The following is a 22,868-nucleotide window of genomic DNA, read 5'->3' as shown; positions in this document are numbered from 1 at the left end:
AGCAGAAATGTAAACAAGGTGTCACTAGAAACACACGGAGGCTACTGCTGCATACACTTCAAAACTTGACCTCTGGCCTCCTTCCATCAAACAGTATCCCTTCCAGCACATTCTGACGCTGAGTAAGGACTCTACACTAAGCTTCCACTGGCCACTAGACACGGACTGCTAAAGTGACCTTTGCCTTTCCCACCTGGGTCAGCACATGCATACACACATGCAGTCTTTCCATCTGTAAACTAAAATTTGCATAATTAGCAAACTAGAAAAACAGCCTTGCAATTAAAGGAAATTGAGAAAGAGTCTCACAATGTAGCTCTGGCTATCCTGGAACTCTCTATATAGATCAGACTAGCCTCAAATTCAGAGATCCATTTGCCTTTGTCTCTCAAATGCTAGGATTAAAAGCACATGCTACTACACCTGACTTTGCAATAAAAATTTTACTTAAATCAAATACATACCTGGTTACTGATAGTACTACTAAGAACTTTAAACCAATCATTAATAACAGCATCATTATCAGACTGAATTAGCAGCTCTGTTCCTTGGCGAGTTCTCAGCTTTATAGAAAAAAGGTGAGGAAAGAACATGTCAGCGCTTTCAACACAATAAATGAAAAAACATGTACTTCAAAGCTTGCACAGTCTCCAGTGCACTAGGTTCACACGGATAGCAATAGAGGTACCAAGGCAGCTGGGAATGCCAGGCTAATTATTTTAAGAGGATAAGTTTGATTTTTGCAATAAACTCTGAATAAAACTCTAGTAATTCAGAATCCCAAAGTAGTAAAGTCATTTAAAAATAAATACAAATACCAAAGCAATGCATTTACAATTAAAACTGAAACATTTGTAAAGAAATAAAAGTCTGTGGTATTTCATATAGCTTAAGTAGTTTTTCATAGCCTGAGAATTTTCATGGTCTGGTTATGAATATAATCATAGAAAAAAGACTTAACTGTTAGGTTTTCAGTATTTCCTACTTAACGGATGATGATGATGACTGAGTATGAGGGCAAAAGTGACAATATGAGGTCCCTTTAAAAGGATTTATACATCTATCTGTTGATTTAATTAATTGTGTGTGTATGTTCACATGTGTACCATGGCCTGAGTATGGAGATGAGAGAACACTAGTCAGTCTGTTCCCCCCCACACCAGTCCCAGGGACTGAACTCAAGTTATCAGGCTTGGCAGCAAGTGCCCTTACCTGCTGAGCTAGCTCATCAACCTCACACTCCTTCTGAGCAGAAATATTACTAATTGTTCAATCGTGAACTGAAGCATGGATATCCATTATTTTATATGAAACCCAAACCAACTTAAATCTCTCTGGCCTAAGTTTTTTACACTTTAATGAAAGAGTTGTAAACTGTGAAAGCTCCCTCACATTCCCTAGCTAGGAATGTTTTGTTTTCCTAGAGAAACATTTGGCAAGCTTCCCAAAACAATTCCCACACAATGTTCTGAGGATAATTTCCCCCATAATTTCTCAAGTAATATTTAATAAAGCTATTTCTCAAAAATTAAATTTAAAAATGATGAAATAGTAAGTTGGGAAGTGCTGGATTTAAGGAGTCTAACAAAGATGCTCTCCCTCAAGCGTCCCCAGGAGCATGGCAATTTAGAGAACACTGAAACTGTCTAAAATAGGGAAAAATACACTCTATTTCCAAAATGTACTTGACCATGGATCCTTTTCTCATTCAGAAACCAGCTACTGGAACTGCAAACCGATTCAGAAGTAATGATATCCTTTCATGCATCTCTAGACAGGTGGTAAAGCCTCCCACCCCTCCACCTCCGTGCACTGAATGTATGGTGCTACAGATAGAGGAGGGGGTTCCTAAATCAAAGTTAAAACAGTTTCTTAAAAGCAAAAAAAAAAAAAAAAAAAAAAGCTAATTTAATAATATAAAGATTAATCTAATCTAGAAAAATTTATAAGTGATATTAAAGGCAAAGCACAACAAATTAAAAATTCAAGGTTTTATTTTTTTAAAAATAGCATCATTGTTGTAGCATTTGTCTTGAGTTTTGGAGATAAAAGCATTTGAGAAGCAGAGATAGGTGTGGGTTGGTACCCATGACTTAACGCATGACAAAATATCATGTAGGTTCTCCTTGGAAGACACTGCTGAAGCCAAAGTGCCTAGTCTACAATGAAAGGCCTCAGATACAAGGCCCTAAGGGACAGGAAATTACAAGACAGCTTACAGGCACATCTCACAAATTCCTCCAGCTTTCTACAGTGGAACTCCACTGCTCCCTGTACCACGCAAACTCTTACTACCCAGGGCCCTGCATACTAGGTAGACTTCTGAGCCCTGTTATAACAGTACACTGCAGCTAGGCCAACTTCCAAGTCTAGGCCTCAAGAAGCCTTGTCACCTCACCCTGCTGGAACCCTGACTGCATGTGGAGGAGTCTGTGTTAGCCTTCTTGAAAAAGAGAGGTCTTAGGGAGAAGGAAGCCCCTCCATTAGCTATAGCCAATACAAGTCATGTGGAGAAATGAGATCAGCTTAAACTACCCACTCCTTCTGAGCCTCATGAGTGCTCCCAGGTGAGAGCAGAACAGCCGGGACTCATGCCGGACTAACTGCAGCAAGCATGAGGGGTTCTTTTGCAAAGCTGCTGAGCTTTACAGTTGTCTGCTACATGGTGACAAACAACTGTTCAAGACCATGAAGTGCAGTGGAAGGGTTAGAGCAACAGGGAAGAGACTTCATTTCTGTAGAATAGTTCTAGGGTTACGGCAACACTAAGACATGAGATCACACACACACACACACACACACACACACACACACACACACAGTCTCTCCAAGAAATAGCTCCCTAAAATTATTTTCTAATATTAAAAATCACATCCTTTTGTTACTGCTAGTAAAGACAAAATTTGGGAAACAAGGTCTGTAACCCTTACTTTCTGTAACATGCAAATGAAGCTGATCCCTCCTCAGCCCTTAAAATATTATAGTATAGATGACTCAGTCACAAACTTTGCCTCAATTGTCACAACGAAAGACTAAAACAAAATATATCCATACTAAAGCCAAGAATGAGTTAGTAAACAAGGTATTACCTCAAATACATTCTTCTTGCTGGACTTGTCCTTTGATGCCATCTCTATCGTTGCCCCCTTTAGATCCACTGTGAATTCTGGTTTGGACTGATTACTCCCAAACTTTATTTTAGAAAAAAAGAAAAATGACTATGTGATATACATGTATATTCAAAAAGACTAATGTATATAATCCAGATTATCTTTTTTTTATGTCTTATTGAGTTATATTTTTCTCCACTTCCCTCCCTCCCCTCTCCCCTTTTACCCTCTCCCATGATCCCATGCTCCCAAATTACTCAGGAGATCTTGTCTTTTTCTACCCCATGTAGATTAGATCCACATATGTCTTAGAGTCCTCTTTGCTTCTAGGTTCTCTGGGAATATAGGCTGGGTTTTCTTTATGTCTAAAAATCACTTATGAGTGAATACATATATTCGTCTTTCTGGGTGTCTGGGTTACCTCACTCAATATGATTTTTTCTAGATTTACCCACAAATTTCAAGATGTCATTATTTTTTCTGATATGCAGTACTCCATTGTGTAAATTTGCAACATTTTTCTTATTCATTCTTTGGTTGAGGGGCATTTAGGTTGTTTCTAGGTTCTGGTTATGACAAACAACGCTGCTGTGAACATAGTTGAACACATGTCCTTGTGGTATGATTGAGCATCCTTTGGGTATATACCCAAAAGTGGTATTGCTGGGTTTTGAGGTAGGTTGTTTCCTAATTTTCTGAGAAATCGCCATAATGATATCCAAAGTGGCTGTACCAGTTTGCACTCCCACCAGCAATGGAGGGGTGTTTCCTTTACCCCACATCCTCTCCAGCATAAGCTGTCATCAGTGTTTTTGATCTTGGCCATTCTTACGGGTATAAGATGGAATCTTGGAGTTGTTTTGATTTGCATTTCTCTGATGGCTAAGGATGTTGAGCATTTCCTTAAGTGTCTTTCAGTCATTTTAGGTTCATCTGTTGTTGAGTGTTCTCTGTTTAGGTCTGTACCCCAGTTTTTTATTAGAATATTTGTTCTTTTGAAGACCAATTTCTTGAATTCTTTGTATATTTTGGAGATCAGCCCTCTGTCCAGTGTGGGGTTGGTGAAGATCTTTTCCCATTCCATAGCCTGCCATTTTGTCTTGTTGACTGTGTCCTTTGCTTTACAAAAGTTTCTCAGTTTCAGGAGGTCTCATTTATTAACTGTTGCTCTCAGTGTCTGTGCTACTGGGGTTATATTTAGGAAGTGGTCTCCTGTGCCAATGCCTTCAAATGTACTTCCCACTTCAAGTGTATTTCCCACTTTCTCTTCTATGAGGTTCAGTGTGGCTGGCTTTATGTTGGAATCTTTGATCCATTTGAACTTGAGTTTTGTGCATGGGGACATATATGGACTTATTTTCATTCTTCTACATGTTGATATCAAGTTATGTCAGCACCATTTGTTAAATATGCTTTCTGTTTTCTATTTTATATTTTTTGCTTCTTTGTCAAAAATCAGGGGTTTGGCCGGGCGGTGGTGGCGCACGCCTTTAATCCCAGCACTCGGGAGGCAGAGGCAGGCGGATCTCTGTGAGTTCGAGACCAGCCTGGTCTACAGAGCTAGTTCCAGGACAGGCTCCAAAGCCACAGAGAAACCCTGTCTCGAAAAACCAAAAAAAAAAAAAAAAAAAAAAAAAGGGTTTGTAGGTATGTGGATTGATGTCTGGGTCTTCGATTAGATTCTACTGGTCCTCCTGTCTGTTTTCAGCACTGTAGCTCTCTCTGTAGTAGAATTTGAAGTCAGGGATTGTGATGCCTCCTGAAGTTCCTTTATTGTACAGGATTGTTTTGGCTATCCTGGGTTCTTCCTTTTCCATATAAAGTTGAGTATTATTCTTTGGAGGTCTGTGAAGAATTTTGCTAGGATTTTGATGAGCACTGCATTGAGTCTGTAGATTGCTTTAGGTAAGATTGCCATTTTCACAACGTTAATTCTACCTACCCAAGAGCATGGAAAATCTCATTTTCTGGTGTCTTCTTTAATTTCTTTCTTCAAAGACTTTAAGTTCTTGTCATACAGGTCTTCCACTTGTTTGGTTAGAGTTACCTGAGATAGTTTATGTTATTTGTTGCTATTGTGAAAGGTGATGTTTCTCTGATTTCTTTCTGAGCCATCTGTGTAAAAGAGGGCTACTGGTTTTTTTTCAAGTTAATCTTGTATCCTGATACATTACTGAAGGTTAAACAGATAACCTTAAATCCTTCTCTTTTCAGATTTTAAAAATTTAAGTATATCTAAATCTGGTGAGCCTTCAAACTAATAGGCACTCAGCTCCAATCTATGATCATGGTAACCCCTAGAGAAGGAAATTGGGTAAAGCTATTATTTGTAAACAGGCAGTGACAGGTATACTGCAGCTTCACAGTTCTATTTCTTGAAATTTATGCTAGACCATAGGTAGCCATATAAAAGATTATGTTCTAAAGGCAATGCCAGACTCTCAAACATGTAACTAACAAGCAGATGCCAAGCACATTTTCTAAGAAACAGCCTCTGATCCTGTTCTGTGCTTTCAAGACTCACTTCTTTATCAACTACTTATGTTGCCAATAACTAATGACTTTCAAAAATACGAAAGCATAAGCCAAGCCATTTATTCAGTCTTTACTAGAAATTGTAAATCAGATGCTAAAAAGCCTCTAGCAACATGGTGAGAGCTGTGAAATGAACAGGAAAATAGGTAGCATGGGTAGTTAAGGGAAAAAACTTAGCTATTAATTATGTTTTGTTAACTACACAAGAAAGGGATTAATAAAAAAAAAGGATTAACAAAAAGAAAACCGCACTAAGTACATACTTATTCTGTTGGCATGGCTCTGATAATTTAAAATTCCTACGCAGTCTACTATGTAAGAATAGAAAAGGAGTATTCCTATGGTACCACAACGGTTTAGTATGCTAAACCTTTAAGAACTATCATCTACAAGTAATAAAGCTTACAGATATATCCTGAATGTAAGAAGCTTCACTTGTTAAATGTTGCCATGTCAGTCTATACTGGCTTTGGAATCACCCCCTCCACTGTGGCCGGTAGCCTCCTCCTGTGACAGCAGTACCACTCTTAGCAGTTTTCCACTTAAGAAATGACCAGACTTCAACTGTTACATTTTTCTTCTGCCTTTCAGTAAGTAATATGGACTTACATAATGTACTTGTTATTACAAGAAATAGGGTTAAATGGAATCTATTACTGAGATTACGAAAACAAAAATAAGGCTAACTTTTATTTTTAACATTTCTACCTTTAGCCGGGCGGTGGTGGCGCACGCCTTTAATCCCAGCACTCGGGAGGCAGAGGCAGGCGGATCTCTGTGAGTTCGAGACCAGCCTGGTCTACAAGAGCTGGTTCCAGGACAGGCTCCAAAACCACAGAGAAACCCTGTCTCGAAAAACCAAAAAAATAAATAAATAAAAAATAAATAAATAAATTTCTACCTTTGTGGTGACCAACCATAAAACTACAGGTTTTATGTATGACACAGCAACATTCTACACAGAACTGAGCAACCCCAAATGCTGTAGAGCTTGAATATAGTTAGTAAAACAAAATCAGTTATTAATTAGTTGCTAGTATGTTTTATAGATTTAGGATGATTTAAGATCACATATAAACAACTAGTTAAACATAAAGAGATTTGTGAAAATGATAGAAAAATGAAATCTATATGTTTGGCAACAAATTTTTCTCATTATTTTTCAAAACAAATTACCACTTTACTGAAATCACCTCCCTGTCAATATATTTAGGGCACCAAAAACAAAATAAACAACAAAACCCCAACATGTGTAAGGGGTGCAACCAGAACAGAGTGATATATGAAACAAGATCAGAATATAGACACTGATGATGGACAGGTCTTTTGCAAGAAGAAAGCAAGAACTTATAGACTGAACCCTGTGATAGGGCAAAGAAAGAAAATTATTTCTTAACAACACACAACAGTGTAATGGCACACAAGAAAGTGCACAATGGAACCAGGCAGAATCAAGAATATAATTCTTACAAGCAAATGCCATACTAGCATAGCAAACTCCCAAATATGTTTGCCAAAGACCTAGAACTCCTAGAGTATTTTGTAATTACAGAAATATTTATTTTTAAGATGAATGGATTACATATCTCATGATAAGTAGATATGTCTGAGGGCTAAGAGAAAGTACTCACAGCTGGCTCTTGGCCACCTTGCCCAGCCTCTCTGCTCAGAAACTCCTGGCCTTCCTCCTGAGGACTACTTGCCAAAGTCCTGTGGCCCCTGCCAAGTCAGCTCCTACATGTGGTCTTATGTAGCTTACCGTCCCCTTTCTCTAGAATACCAGGACAAAAGTGACCCTCGTCCAGCGCAGGACATCTGACAATGTTAAGTCCTAAATAGCGAGAGGTGGAGGTGCCAGTCATCTGTTAAACACCTTAGTTCACAGGACAGTCACTCACGACAGAAATACATGTCCTAAAACGGATCTATTTTGGGGAATTTTAAAAGTACAAAAGAATGGTTCATGGGCTAGTGATTTGGCTCAGTGAACAAATGTGCTTGTTGTATAGGCCTGACAACCAGAACTGACAGGGCTGAAGGAGAACTTCTGAAAGTCCTCTGTCCTCCAATGTGCACCCACACTGACAGCCTCCCTCCCTCCCCTCAACTCCCCACCCCACACAGAGATAAAAAATAATTTTTAAAATAATGCTTCAGTAACTACAGATATCTGTGGGGGTCTATTATTTGTGGGTATGTGTGCAGATTTCTCAATTGCAGGTGAAATGCATGTATTTCATTTACTCAACTAACTATTCTTTGAAAAAATGTAAGAGAATGATGATTCAAAAGGAAGAAATGTAAAGCATGTGGGTGAGCATGAGTCTGGATGCATGTACGGCTTGAGAGCCTGCTGTTTCTTCCAGTGACCTCTGGGGATTCTAGAGTGTTTCTAACCTTTAAAGACCTATACTTCTCTTACAATGTAACTCCTTTACATACTCCTCAAACCCAACTGTAAACAGCACAGGGAATGAGGATGGCTCTGACAGAGTTCAGCTCCAGCACAGCACCGGCTCAAAGACATAGAGAAGCTCTTTTTAGCACATCTGTCTCTGTCTTTCTAGCCCTTTCTAGTATCAGAATCTCATCTCAGGTAGAAAGGACTCCTCTGCAGATAGGGACACATTTTACCCAGGAGACTCCGCTGCAGATAGGGACACATTTTACCCAGGAGACTCCTCTGCAGATAGGGACACATTTTACCCATGTTTGTTCTACTTGCTGACTGAGTGGAGGAAACAAAACTAGAATTCTTTCAAATCATGTCCAGTAACCCTAAGAGGTGTCTTCCATATCCTGCCAAACCTTGCTATTTATGAAGTTTCTGCAAAATACATTATACAGACTCATATACTTCTTATTTAAATATGATTATTTGTATTGACTGAACCACTTAACTCTGTTTTTATTCTCTTAGTATGTGAATTGTACTATCTGAGCATACATTAGTAAAACTTCATTTAAGATAAATAAATCACTCCAATGAAAATCTCATTAATTACCCTACAATTTCAAGCTTGGCTAGCCCAGTGAATTCTGAGCTGTATCACAACTACAGCACAGTAGTCAGTCAGGTGACAGAAAGGCTCCCCACACCTGCATTTGTCAGTATCAACACATTATTAATGAATTCTGAATTGTGTAAGTGTTATGCGGCAAAAACTTCAAACAAAATACAAGTATCTCATGAACGATTGTGTGCTGTTGTGCTCACCTGACATCTGGCAATTTCTAAAGCTGTTTACATTTTTTAAAAAAAATCACATACAGGGCTAATAACATGGCTCAGTAGGATTGCAGCACAAGCCTGGTAACCACATGTGTGCTCGCACTCACTCTCTCTCTCTCCTCAAATTAAAAAACAAAAAAAAGACTTTAATCTTAATACAACCACACCTACCTAGATGACCTACATCACCACACTGGTCTGTCTACTTGTATCTTATCTACCACAGCCTTCAATAGGTAAGCCTCATTAGCTATCAAATCAATGAATGCTGGGCAGCTTGTTTCAGGTACTGGGTTTTTAGTTATTAATTTTAACTGCTTCTCCATTTTTGTTCATTCATTTTCTTCAGTCAGTTTCTAATAAGAGTTGAACCCCAAGTACAAACAAAAAGTAATTACACAGTTCTTCAGAAATGCCTCAACACAAAGACCACATACTTTACTTCAGTGGGAAAAGGAGGAAGACATAATTCCCAATCTACTACAGGAAAGACAGGTCAAACCAACATTTCCATCTTTGGATATGAATGTGTTTTCTAAGTCATTTCCCACTATACCCGCTGAACAGAGAACAAATTCAAGGATTAGTGAGGCACAAAAAGAAGAAATTCTCTAGAATGCTCACATTCATGCAAAGCTGATTTGGATTTTTAGAGCGCATTATCAGAGTGCTCAGGCACCTGTAGCTTAGCAGGCTCAGCACAGTCTAAATGGCTGTGTCACAAAGGTATAAAACAAAAAGCTGAGCCTCTACTAATCTGAAAAAAAAAAATCAGTATTTGTAAGAAAATGCTGGTTAGTGTCCGATAAAAACAGACCAGATACATTTAGGGTAATTTCATTTTTAAATTTTATTTGAATACTAATACTTTAATTGCAATTACTGAGAGTTCTAGAAATACCCAGAGTATGAACACTGAAGCCAATTTCAATGTTCTAAAGCCCAGATTTGTCACTTAGTATTTGTAAAGTCTTAAAGTTACTTGAATGGTTGGTACCTTGATCTTTCACCTTCGATGGGGAAAAGAGCACAAGAAATGGCTGTTGTGGAATAGTGGGGTAAGATGCACATCAGCCTTTGCATTTAGAACAGCTGACACATGCCAGCATTCAACATCAGCAATTTATGCCTTATATGTAACTTAGTAACAATAGCAATAAACTCCAAAATAAAGACAAGAAAAAAACCCACTTCTTTGTCTCCTAAAAACTGCCTGACATTACACAGACATGGACATCTGAGTCGACCCTAGTTAGAAAGGATCAGACAAGCAAAGCTGGGCCCAGCATAAGACTACCCATTTTCTAAATAAATACCTGAAGTAATAATTTTAAACACAACCTAAAGAGGAGTCAATATTTTGCAATGCTGAAGTTGAGAGCTGGTGGTTCAAAGGATAAAGCCAACTGCTGATTTTAATACAGACAGCTAGACTTTTCTAACTGTCTCCTGTGAGTCAGAAGGCATCTTCAGGAAAATGTTTTTTATTTTTATATGCACATGTGATTTACTTCAAGGACTTTGGAAATTTAGAGCCTTGACATTCAGCCTAAACACTCACATAATTTAAGTGTTTAACATGTCCACAGAGGAGAAATACTTACCCAGCTTGTACTACTTCCTTGAGTTTTGGTAAAAAGTAAAGATGAACCCTGCAACACTGCCCAAGAAGACAACCAGTTCTTTCTGAAATGATACAGATGAAAAGCAACACTGTCAACTAAACATTAGAAACCAAGGCCACAATTTAGTGATCGGCACTTACACTATTTATACTAGATATATGATTCTAATGGCATCCACAGTCATTTTAGTGCCTCAATCTGACTTACAGTCCCCCCAAACAAATGAGGTTAGTAAGAAATGTAAATAATCAAAATAACTATAGCCAGAATACCCAATTGTTTTCACACAGAACTAATCTAGCACAATGTGGTTAAGAACATTATTTTAAAGTCATACGGATACAACATACTCAAAACAAGTATATAATTACTAACTGATTCCTCACTAATATGAGATTTTTAAAAATTATTAAATTACAAAGTCAACGAGTATAAAAGTATATAAAGGACAGCCTAGTGAGAGGCTCATCAGGTAAATACACCTGCTAAGCTTGAAGACCTGAGTTCAATCCCCTGGACTCACACATATATTTTCTCTATAAAGAGAAAATCCCCACAATTATCCAGCCTCCATGTGCAGTCAAAATGTATAAAGCAGTGGTTCTCAACCTATGGGTCACAACCCTTTGGTGTTTCAACAACCCTCTCACAAAGGTTGCCTATGACCACAGGAAAACACAGATATTTCTATTACAATAATTAACAGTAGCAAAATTTCTGTTAATGAAGTGGCAACAAAAATAATTTTATGGCTGGGCGGGGGGGGGGGGGTCACCATGATATGAGGACTTGTATTTAGGGGTTGTAGCATTAGGGAAGTTGAGAAACACTGGTGTAAAGGAAAAAGCTCCCATTTCTCTTCCAATCCACATTCCAAAGGCAACAGGTAGGAGCTGCATTGTGTATACAGGTCTTCTTTTTTAAGTGTTATGTATATTACTGTGTGTGCTCATGCATGTGGAAGTTAGAGGGTATCTCTGGAATTGGTTCTCTGCTTCCATCTTCATGCAGGTCCTAGGAGTCCAACTCAAGTTGACAAGCTTGGTTGGGAAGCAAGCACCTTCACCTGCTGAGTCATCTAGCTAGCCCTGTATATGGGTCTTTTAAACACACTGCCCACTGGAAGCTGAAGAGATGGCTCTATGGTTAAAAGCATTTTTTTGCTCTTGCAGAGGACCTAGGTTCAATCTGCAGCAGCAACATGGTGGTTCATAACCATCTGTAAAACCAGTTTCAGAGGACGCAGAATTGTCTTCTGACATCCCTGGAAACCAGCATGCACACACTGCACAAATATACATGCAGACAAAATGCTCCTACATATAAAATAAAATAAAATAAAATATTTAAAAGAAACTAACCACTGATTCACGATCCTATCTCCAGATACACATGTTAAGTTCACAATAAACATGAGTAATACTATCAATGTTCCTAATAACCTTAAAGGTGACTGGTGTTATACTCTGGTCAGAATTAAGTCAACTTCCCTGCTTTGTTATCTTAAATTTTCCATTAAAGAGTTTTTGCTTTCATGTTTTTCCCATTGGAGTGAGCCTTACATTATTTGAGATTTTTTCTATCTATTTCAAGCCTAGAAAATTTCTTTTTAGCAAACACAGATTAGTATTTGCAAATAAAAGATATAAGAAAATTCAGTTCCTGAGGGGGTAAAAAGAATGTTGACGCCACGTACTATAAAGAAGTATGGCCATCCTCTCAGTTACACACAGTCAGTTCTATGGGAACTCTGGAAGAATTCATGTTTGATTACTTTTTCAGAATGTAGAATTCACTACCTATTAATGAGATGTATTTTATTACTTTTTATACATGCTTGAACTTCATGATGAAGGAAAGTGAAGTAAAATCACTACTGAGTTTTTACTTTTCCAGTTATTTCCTGTAGCTTATGCACAACTCCCCCCCCCCCATAAAGTGTAATTAAGTCCAGGTCATATGTGTCCCAGGCCTGGATAAACCCAACACATAGTCAAGGATGACCTTGAACTTCTTTCTGATCCCACTCCCACCTGCATGCTGGGAATCAAACCCAGGTCTCTGTGTATGTCCAATAAGTACTACAGCAACTAAGCTACATCCCTAGCCCATCAGTGGCTATTACCCATGAAGCAATGAACCATGAACTGATTCACAAGTTATTTTATGCACACAGGTATGCATGTGCATATATGTAAGTACAGACATATGCATGTGTAAGTGCATGCAGCTGCACACACCCGTGGACTAGGAGAGCATCGTCACTCTATCATATCACCTATCACACTCAGCTCTATTTCTCTGGGGCAAGGTCTCTTCCTAAACCTGGAGCTCTTGTTTGGAGTTAGGCTGGCAGCCAGCAAATCCTAGTGATCCTCCTGTCTCTGCCCCATCGCATGGAGGTTACAGGTACGATGAGACTATACTTGACTAACAGGGGTGCTAGGATTCAAAATCAGGTCCTCATGGTTGTACAAGAAGCACTCTGGCCCGCTGGGCCATCTTTCTATCTCCTTGCTTTGCCATTTTATAGTACCTATATTTGTAATACATCAAATGCTTTTCCCCTTTTACTAGGTTCCTATTCCTACTTAAAAAAAAAACAAAAAAAAACACTTTAACATCCCTGATCATAGTTCTAAATCACTTTAGGCTGTTTTTAAACACAGTCCTCTGTTTCAATCTCAGTACCCACTGTTTCAGCAAATCTAAACAGTCTATGTGCATGTTAGACATAATGCAGATTCTAACACTGTCTATTAAAATTTACTTCTGATTTCATTTTGTGTGGAACCCTTTTTAGGGTGACTTTCATTGATTTGAGAGCCTGTTTCATACTGGGGCTTCTTCTTCTTTGAAGAACCTCTCTCTCTACTATGAAAGATGCTTTTCTGCCTTCCCAGCTTTAGCTGTAAAAGGGAGAATTGTTTTCCTTTCTTTAAAAAAATAGTGATGGCACATACCTTTAATCCCAGCACTCGGGAGGCAGATGCAGGTGGATCTCTTGAGTTCAAGGCAGCCTGATCTATAGAGCAAGTTGTAGGACAGGAAAGAAAGAGGGAAGGAGGGAGGAAAGGAGGAAGGAAAAAAGAGACAGAGACAGAGGGAGAGAGAGAAAGAGAGAGAACATGCTGTGTGTATGTGTGTGTATGGTATTGTATGCAAGTGTACGCAGAAGCCAGAGCATGACATCAAGTGACTTCTTCCTACTCTCTGTCTTACTGTCCTGAGACAGGCAAACAGGAACACATGATGGCCATGCTGGCTGGCTGATCAGCGAGACCTTAGACTCTGCCTATTTCCTCCCTCAGTAATGCTGGAGGAGCTAGGCACATACAGCCCCACCTGGTTTTTTTTTGTTTTCTTTTTTTAAAGTCAGGGTTTCTTTGTATAGTCCAGGCTGTACTGAAACTCACTCTGTAGACAAGGCTGGCCTCAAACTCACAGATATCCGCCAGCCTCTGTCTCCTGAGTGCTGGGATTAAAGGCATGTGCCACCACCGTCACCACTACCCAGTCCCACCTAGCCTTTTTATATGGTTGGTGGGTATTTGAACTCGGGCCTCCAGATTTACAAAGCAAGCACTATTGCCCACCGAACCATTTATATACTTTCAAAATTATCTATGAAAAACACTAAATGTGATATTGTGTGCAGTAGCAAAAATTGTAAGCACCCTAAATACCTGCCAACAACAGGCCTGGTTAACATTCTTGAAAACAAACAATGATTAACTTGCTAGTGATTCACTACGCTGCAGCAGCACATGCCAGCTCTGTGCAAGGAAGTAGAACGATCTCCAAGAAAAATATAAAACGGAGCATGTTTAATAAAGTCATCTATGTGCATACAAACATCATATGTACATCCTCTCTGGAAGAAAGCTCTATTGCTCAGGAGACCTGAGAGGGAACACAGCTGGTGTAGGTTTTGCCTACAGTAGTCAGCATATCTTCGTTTTTTATTATGTACCACCACCACTAATGGCTTGCTGAAAGAAAAATATCTGAAAAGAAAGCCAATGTTTCTTCAGGACACTCTTGTTTCTAAATATTATTTTTTAAAGATGTTAACAAAGAAAATATTTTATGGAAAACAAAGCAGAAAATACATGATTGAAAATTGTTCTAAATCGTTTTATCAGTTCTAATGGAATAAGTTTTCATTTACTTCAATCAGATAAACATCCAAGAATATTAAAGATATCATACTTACCGAACCTTTTTCCCGTTTTCAGTAATTTTTGTTACATTTAACAATCCATATTTCTCCTGACCCTATGAACAAAATGATACTTTTAATGTAGCATTCATATAGACAATAATGTTCAAATTGTAATAATCAATGGAATCCAAATGGTCTTGCAGTTCCAACCTTAGAAGAGCATCATTTTATAACACACCTTTTATTAAAGTGCTTTAATCATCTTTACATTTTTCTCACATTATTTTCAGTAATTTATAATTAAGGACTATTTATTTGTTTACTTTGACAAAGGGCTCCTGCGGCCCATGCTGGCCTGGAACTTGTTATAAACTCAAGCCTAGCCTTGAATACCTGCCCTCCTTTCTCTACCATTCATAGATACCCCAACCATATCTGGCTAAACACATTTCTCTCTTAAGTCACAGCAGCCATCAGATACTTCGTTAGCAATTAAGAGTTTCACAAATAACCAACAGAAAAAAAGCTTACATCTTTCTGTTCAAAGAATGCAATGTGATGTGATGTTATGATGATAAATAGTACAAAATTAACATATTAAAAATAACGTACTAATTTTGTTAGAGCATCATAGTGACTAGGCAGAACAAATGAAGTGACTGGCAAATTACTCAAAAGAACCTAGTGTTCTACACAGAGTTTAATGTGATACAAAGAAATGCCAATATGTGCTTCATTAACAATATCATATTACCATGTGGTCTGGACACCGAAAACACTCATGTTTAAAAAGAAAGAGTGACACAAAGTTTATCACTAACCATCACTAATCGATGTTACCTTAAAAGTCTTGCAGATAAAAATGAAGTAATACTTTATCATATTAGTTTCCTACATGAATGGGATTAATCTAAAGGAGTTGGTGGCTGTTATAATTATCAATATTCCAAATAATATGCACATGACACAATAAGCAATTATAACTCAACTGAAACACATATACAAAGAAATTAATTTTTTTAAAAAAAATAGTTGTTTTATTTCTAATTCTGCATATGCATGTGTATCTGTTTGTGGGTATGTACACACACAAGTGCAGGTGTCAGATCCCTTGGTGCTGGAATCACAGGCACTGTGAGCTGCCTGGTATGAGTGCTGGGAACCAAACTCAGATCCTCTGCAAGAGCAGCAAGCAATCCTAACAACTGAACCATCTCTCCAGACCCAAAATTTATTTCTATTCAACTGATTCCTCGGAAAATTCTCTCCAGGTACTTGAATAAAAAAATAAATAAATAAAACTGTTTTGTATGGTAAATAAACATAATATTGAGTATCTTCTTAATGTTTACAAGATAATGTTTGAAATTTTGCTTGCATCTCTAGCTGAAAATTTGTTAACTCCTATTTTTGGTATATTGCAAACTTGGAAATAATGTATTCATAATTTTACCGCAATCATTTAAAAAAGAATTTCTGTTTGATCTCAGATATGCAAATTTGGTAAGAATCCTCTTGCCTTTCAACAAAAAATGTCAACGGCACAATTTTAAGTATGCACAAGATAAATTGCATAAATGCAATTTTAAACATGTGTAAGGTATTACATAAGAGCCTTATGCATTTACTGTTCTTTCATCAGATACAGGAAGAAATTTTCCAAAGAAAGAGAATGACATTAATCCCTCTGAAAGGGCCACTTTAATGTAGACCTACAGGAGTGAGACACTGCGGTATTTTTTTAAAGCCACAGCTGGAATAGCTCAAAAAGCATGGGCAGCAGCAGGACAGGGGCACAGGTATAAAAACAAAGAGGAAAAGTAGATGAACAGCAGGAGAGACAGACAGTGTACGTGCAGGAATGATAAAAAACAAAACTCAGGGATTCTTACCAGAGTCAACGGGTGGATGAACCTGACTAGAAACAAACAAACCAGCAAAAAGCTGCATTTATTCAGGCTCTGTTTAAAAGGAGTGAGAGCTTTCACCCAATTTCCACAGGGAGCAAGACAAAGTCCTGATGCTCTTAAGTAGTAAGCCCTCTCATTTGAATATAAAAGAACAAAACTTGCTACATCCAAATGTTTAGAAAGTACCCCAAACCAATGGCTTCCTAAAGGAGCTGACCCCTGAACTGGATGGAAACAGAGGGTAAAAAACAAAAAAACAAAACAAAACAAAACAACAACAACAAAAAACCCAGCACATCCCAGTAGACAAACGGGAAGAAGAGAGGCACCAAGAGTCGGTGGTATGGCTGGAATCAGCTACACCCACCTACTGATACTCTAAGAAAAGCCAAAGGTCTGAGCTTGACCTAGACAGCGAGAGAGAGGCTAAACTCGAGAAGACACACACAGGACAATGAGGGGACAGGATGACACACAGGGGAAATGGAGGATACTAGGGAAAGTACCAAGTTTAAACAGCTAGGTAGGCACCAGAATCAGTTTCAATGATAGAAAACATTCTAAATCTGTACCTTCATTTCCACTAAACTTTTACAACAAGATTTTAACTCACATGGGGGGGGGGGAAACAGCGTTGTAGTTCCTAGATATGAATGGTAGGGCAGGCAGAGGCCTTGAAAGTAGACACCGGGAAGAGAGGTCAAAGGGATAACAGTCTCAGTGGGAGGCAAAAAAGCAGAAAAGGCACACAGGGAAGGAGCACACCCACAACACCGTGTTTGTGCCGAAACAGTGGTCCTAGCAGAATCAACACAGCTGTTCTGCCTTAACGGAAAGCATTGAAACAGAAGACACACTGGTGAGACAGTTCCTATGGAAGCCATCAGAGGGCACCCTGCAACCAGAACAGTTTAATGGATGTCAAAAAGACAGGTAAATATTGGTAGACCAGTGCTTTGAAACTGTATGCAGATTTACAAGCTCATGTTTCCACAACTACTAAGAAATTCCTTTTTATTAAAGCATCGTCTATGAGGTGGTTTCTGTGAACTGTCTACTGCCTATATTTAAAAACAGGTTTAAAGAGAATGCTGTTTTTACAGCTCATCATTATCTCTTAGCTTACTTAGTACTAATTTTTAAAAGAGAAAGTATATACAACATGATGGGAACCACAAAGATAAGAAAACAACAATTAAAAAACATGCATGTATTTCCACAACATATAAATGAGGAAAAGGGAAAACAAAGGTCAGGAAGGACCAGGAAGAAGTGAGGTACATGTGGAAACCCAGGCCTGCACAGAATCTGAACTCTGTAAATACAAGTCTGACATAATTTCATCAAATAGTAACAATAAAAGTTTGTCGTTTTAAATTGTCAAACTTGCATTTATTAATTCACTAAGTATTTGCTGAGCAGTAACTGTGTGACTGTGCAGTAAGAATGAGTACCCCTGGCTCTGCCAATAGCGCTCCTAGGTGGGGAAGACAGTCAGTGACAGCTGACCACAGAGGGTGCCAGTGCGGCTCTTGGCTTTACGAATCAGTAAACAGAACGCATGCTATGAGAGTATCACAGGGAAACCTCACCCAGCCTCGGGGATTGGCCTACATTCCCTGAGGAAGTCAAGTCTGGACTTCATCCTAGTGGATATGCACAGGCTATGAGGCAGGGTGCAGGGCAGTCTCAGCGAGGGAGGAAGGGCTGAGAGAGTAACCAAAGTGTTACGCAGTATGGGAGAGGAGGGCACAGGAAGCATGAGCTAGGGACACAGCAGAAGCCCAAGAGTGTAGTCTTGCTATCCTGTCCTTAAAAATGTCAAATGTCACCAATAAGGGACAGCAGTGCAGGCCAAGAGCAGATGAGTGTGAAGACTTAGCATCTCCAGCGTTCCCTGGCCACACCAACAAGGCCTTCCATATTACAGACCAGCAGGGCACTCAAGCTGCTGGGAAGGAAGAGTGGACGTCTTACCTTTAGACTCCTGGCCTGGGAAAGAAAGAAGTGTAATTGTAATATTCTCTGGAAAATTTCTGTTGTTGCTGTTTGTTTTTTGAGACAGAATTTCTCTTTGTAGCCCTGGCTCTCCTGGAATTCATTCTGTAGACCAGGCTGGCCTTGAACTCACAGAGATCCACCTGCCTCTGCCTTCCAAGAGCCAGGATTAAATGCATGTGCCACCATTGCCAGGCTTGGAAATTTTTATTTTTAAAAACCAAGTATAAATTTGTCACTTCGAATTATGACATATAAACTAATACCATATTTTGCATAAAAGGGACTTTAAAACAACTTAAAATTTGACTCTTAAAACTGTTTTAATTGTATTTTTTCTAAAAGGCCAATAAATTTTAATAAAGGCACAAAAATGACTTCAACATTATATTTTTAAAAAGTTAATTTACTGAAGTGATTGAAAAGACTAGGCTATTTATTTTATATTTTTCTAATATACTAACTGGATCTTGATGCTTTGATGAGGTAGGAGAAGACTCATTTTCAGGTAAGCAGGGTTTTGTGGTAGTTGGAGACTCCTATAAGAAATAAGTAATGAAAAGCGTTATTTTAAACGTATCTGTTTCTCCCCGTGTTCACAGTGGGAGAGCTTAGCAAGGCAAACAAAGGAAATCGTTTGCTTGTTACTCTATTTCAGCTCTAAAAGTAGGATGGCATGTTTTTATAGCAACTATGTTGACTAAAATAGTCCATCACTGTTAATTAATTAATCCTATTTAAAATTATACACTAGTCACCATATAACATGTTATTAGTATGATAGATATGATTACTGAGGGCTATGCTAGAAACATTCACAAGAATTATAGGTAATTGACAAAATAGAATTTTTAGTCTAAATGAGAAAATAAATTTAATTGTTAACCGTATTTCAAGGAATTTATAGTTACTATTCAATAATTAGAAATAAAGATAAAAATAGAAATCTAACATTTAAAGGTAAGTGATGCCCTGGGGGATGTTTTCATGTTTAAGCTTACAAGAATATCCTAAGAGCAAATGAGCAAGGGGTCCTATAAACAGCCTGTCTGATCAAGACTAAAAGATAGTGTTTCTTATGAAGGATTAAAACTAAAAAGGTTTTTTTTGGGGGGGGGGGGGGTAACCAACACTTACTTCTATTTAAAATTTCTCCATTCTCCTAGATGCTTTGAATAATTTGAATAAGTGAGTATCAGGACCTTTTACTAATTTCCAACTCAACTATACAATGCGTTTAAATATTCATCTCCACATCTGTTCATCCCGATGTCTACACTCAGGAAACTAGAAGACTCTGACAAGAAGCCTAGGAATGCAAGTAACAATGCAAACCTGATCTCAACACTAATTCACTTGAAAAACACCTTCAGTTTGCTACTGGTACAATTTATATTTACAGAAACATAGAAAGGACAATCTTACAACCAAACAATCAAAGCTAATACCACTGTTAGACGAAATATTAAAATCCTATTCACAAACTCCAGAAAAACAAACTAGACCATCCAAATTTCAGTTCAACCTCATTTGAGTAATTTTTCTGACTTCAGTAATATGACTTCTTTGTGTATTATAACAGCCTGAAAAAGTAAAAATTTAATGATCTGCAAACTATAAAGCAACTGAACAAAAGCAATATAGGTCCACCAGACATAAAATCCCACATAAGACTAGTAATGAGTATGTAATTCTAACAATAGTAAAGAAGCCAGTGCACATTTCTGTACCTCTGTACATACATATGTGTACACACATCTTTCACATTTATGAACAGCTTTAATAAGAACCATACTTAAGTAGAAACAAGGAAATCCACTTGGATGTAATACCCACATCGCACAACAACTTCCTTCAAGGTTATCTGGCTTCTGAACTAGAATCCATGTCGACACACAGCACTGGTTTTATGCAGTTTGTTATATATACCCACTATGTATACGCTTGTTCCAGTGCAGTCACTTTTTCATAACCTCAAAGACTGCCCTATTTTAAGAAGGCATATTTAGGTGATAAAACGAAATGGAAATATTTACTTGATGAAGCAATTAGCTGTGAATCTATTTCAAAGGGCAAACTGAAAGAGAGAGATTTCTACTAAAAATAAGTAAACGTCTGTTCTCAGGACAGTCACATTGCTGCTGCCTGAGGGCAATTAGATGAAAAAAGGACGTGAAGTGATACTTGGTGAAGGTGACTTCAAGGATCAGATTAAAACTGAATTTCACAGAAATGGGTGTGCATGTGTGTACACTCGCTCTTGAATATAACGGGATATTTGAAAAGAGAAATTCTAAGTATACCTCATCAAAGTATTTTTATTTTCACTTGAAGAGGTAGTGGAGGTAGTTCAGCAATGGCTTTTGCCAAAGAGTTTTCTATACCTAGAAATATAATCCAATTTCTGGAGTTGATTGTATTTACCATTAAACACCTCTAAGAAATCTTACTTGCCTAGGCTAACAGATTTTCAAATATATCTTCAATAACATGATTCTAAAACGTCATTCATTCAGTGTGTCTTCTAGACTTCTAAATTTAGTTATAAAATATTCTTGAAAACAAAACCCAGAAATTGGTCTAATTTCATTATTGTTCTGTAAGTCAATATCATAAACATAGTGTGTACACCACTTTAAAAATCTACCTTGTTTTATATACAAAGACTAATTTATACTCAATTATACTAACAAAACATCTTATTTGAACTGAATAAAATCAATTGTTTATAAAAAGTATTTAAGACTAAAAGTAGCCAAACATGAGGGAACATACCAACGAAGTTCATTTTAACCAGACACAGTGGTGTGCACGCTGGAGACGAAGACAGAAGAGTCGCTCTGGTGGCTTGAATGAGAATGGCCATCATGTGCTCGTATATTTGAATGCTTGGTCCCCAGTAGGTGGAAGTGTTTGGGAAAGATTAGGAGGTGTGGCCTCACTGGAGGAAGTATGTTATTACCTGTAGGTCCCTCCTCGCTCCCTCTCCCCACTCCTCACCTTGTGCTTGTGGTCAGTTATAATTCTCAGCTACTGCTCCAGCAACATGCCTGCCTGCTTACTGTCATGTTCCCCAGCATGATGATCATGAAATATAGCTCTCTTAATTGTGAGTCCTTAAATTAAATACTTTCTTTTATAAGATTACCTCCATCATGGTGTCTCTTTACAGCAATACAGAAGTTACTAAAATAAGTTCCAAGTTACTAAAATAAGTTTCTCTACAGAGAAAGATCCTATCTCACAAGAAACAAAAGGAGCAAAAGCGGGAAAAACCTGTTAATTATGCTACAAGAGAAAAGTGACGATGGCTTTAAAGAGAAGGAATGACAATGTTCTTTTAAAGGCAATGTCGTTATCACCCCATCATCTTCTAACAGGGTATGACTAATGTTCTGCAAAGGCACAGTAAACGTCCACCATGCCCTGAAAGGAAACCATTTTAGAATGGTTTAGAATGAAACTGAAGAAGTTTAAGAACCACCGTTTCTGAAATCTGAATCAAAATCCATCCCCTATTAGAAACAAAGAACATCACTCCTCAGATTGATAAAAGCAATTCTGTGTGAGAAAATAAAGTAACAAGGCTGGAATCCCAGCCTTTCCTGGGACAGGGAAAATGAAATCTTTATTATATGAACCTTCCTGGAGATCAAAGACAGAAAAAGTGACTTTAAAATCGAGTAAGAGTGTATGTGTACATATAGTGCAATGTATGATTATGTATATACTACAGTATGAGTATATATACTCATATACACATACATACATATACACTAGCTCAAACATGTCAAGTTAGACACCAGTAAGTCCCAAACAAAATTTGAGAAAAGTGTAAGACCCAAACTAGTACATAATAAACTGATGCTAAATACAAACGCATGTTATTTAGTTAAGAAGAAAGTATTTTCACAGTGCATGAAGACAAAAACAAGAACTTGCATGCAAGAATTAAATGACTATTGAGTGCTCTTCCCTGAACAGGATATCAATACTACCCTCCAAGGCTCAGGGAACGTTGGGGAGAGAGGACAGAAAGATAGACTGAGGATGGGAAGAGGTGCTAAGAAACTTCTGGATATGAAGTGGTTGCTGCAACCATAAACTCAAAGCAACAGCGAATGCCTTCATAAGGCCTTACTTGACAAGACTAGGCTTCTCACCATTCCAACACACATAGTGAGGAACTCATGAGGTTTCACCCCTCACTGAGGGACTATGGGAAGTTAATGGCTGGAGATAGGGAGGTATTTTTGTCCTAAGATAGCCACTTATAAGTAAGTTGCCCTTGCC

The 22,868-nt window shown here is 38.1% G+C and overlaps 1 protein-coding gene across 4 annotated transcripts in view; it reads right to left on the bottom strand.

Moving 5' to 3' along the window:
* Arhgap12 (Rho GTPase activating protein 12) overlaps positions 1-22,868 on the bottom strand; it is a 102,294-nt gene that overhangs the window by 11,108 nt on the left and 68,318 nt on the right. For 3 of the 4 annotated variants that reach the window (XM_057787411.1, XM_057787410.1, XM_057787413.1), the window contains 5 exons: positions 19,040-19,114; positions 14,719-14,780; positions 10,482-10,563; positions 3,090-3,191; positions 465-563 (listed from right to left, as the gene is read on the bottom strand). In XM_057787411.1, coding sequence (XP_057643394.1) covers positions 465-563; positions 3,090-3,191; positions 10,482-10,563; positions 14,719-14,780; positions 19,040-19,114 — 420 coding nt within the window. The remainder of the gene's footprint in view (positions 1-464; positions 564-3,089; positions 3,192-10,481; positions 10,564-14,718; positions 14,781-19,039; positions 19,115-22,868) is intronic. The other variant, XM_057787412.1, reaches the window with a different exon arrangement.

This window comes from Chionomys nivalis, chromosome 13, assembly GCF_950005125.1.
Source record: "Chionomys nivalis chromosome 13, mChiNiv1.1, whole genome shotgun sequence".
NCBI lineage: Eukaryota > Metazoa > Chordata > Mammalia > Rodentia > Cricetidae > Chionomys > Chionomys nivalis.
Note: the sequence above shows the minus strand (reverse complement) of the source record. Positions and strands in the feature narration are given on the sequence as shown.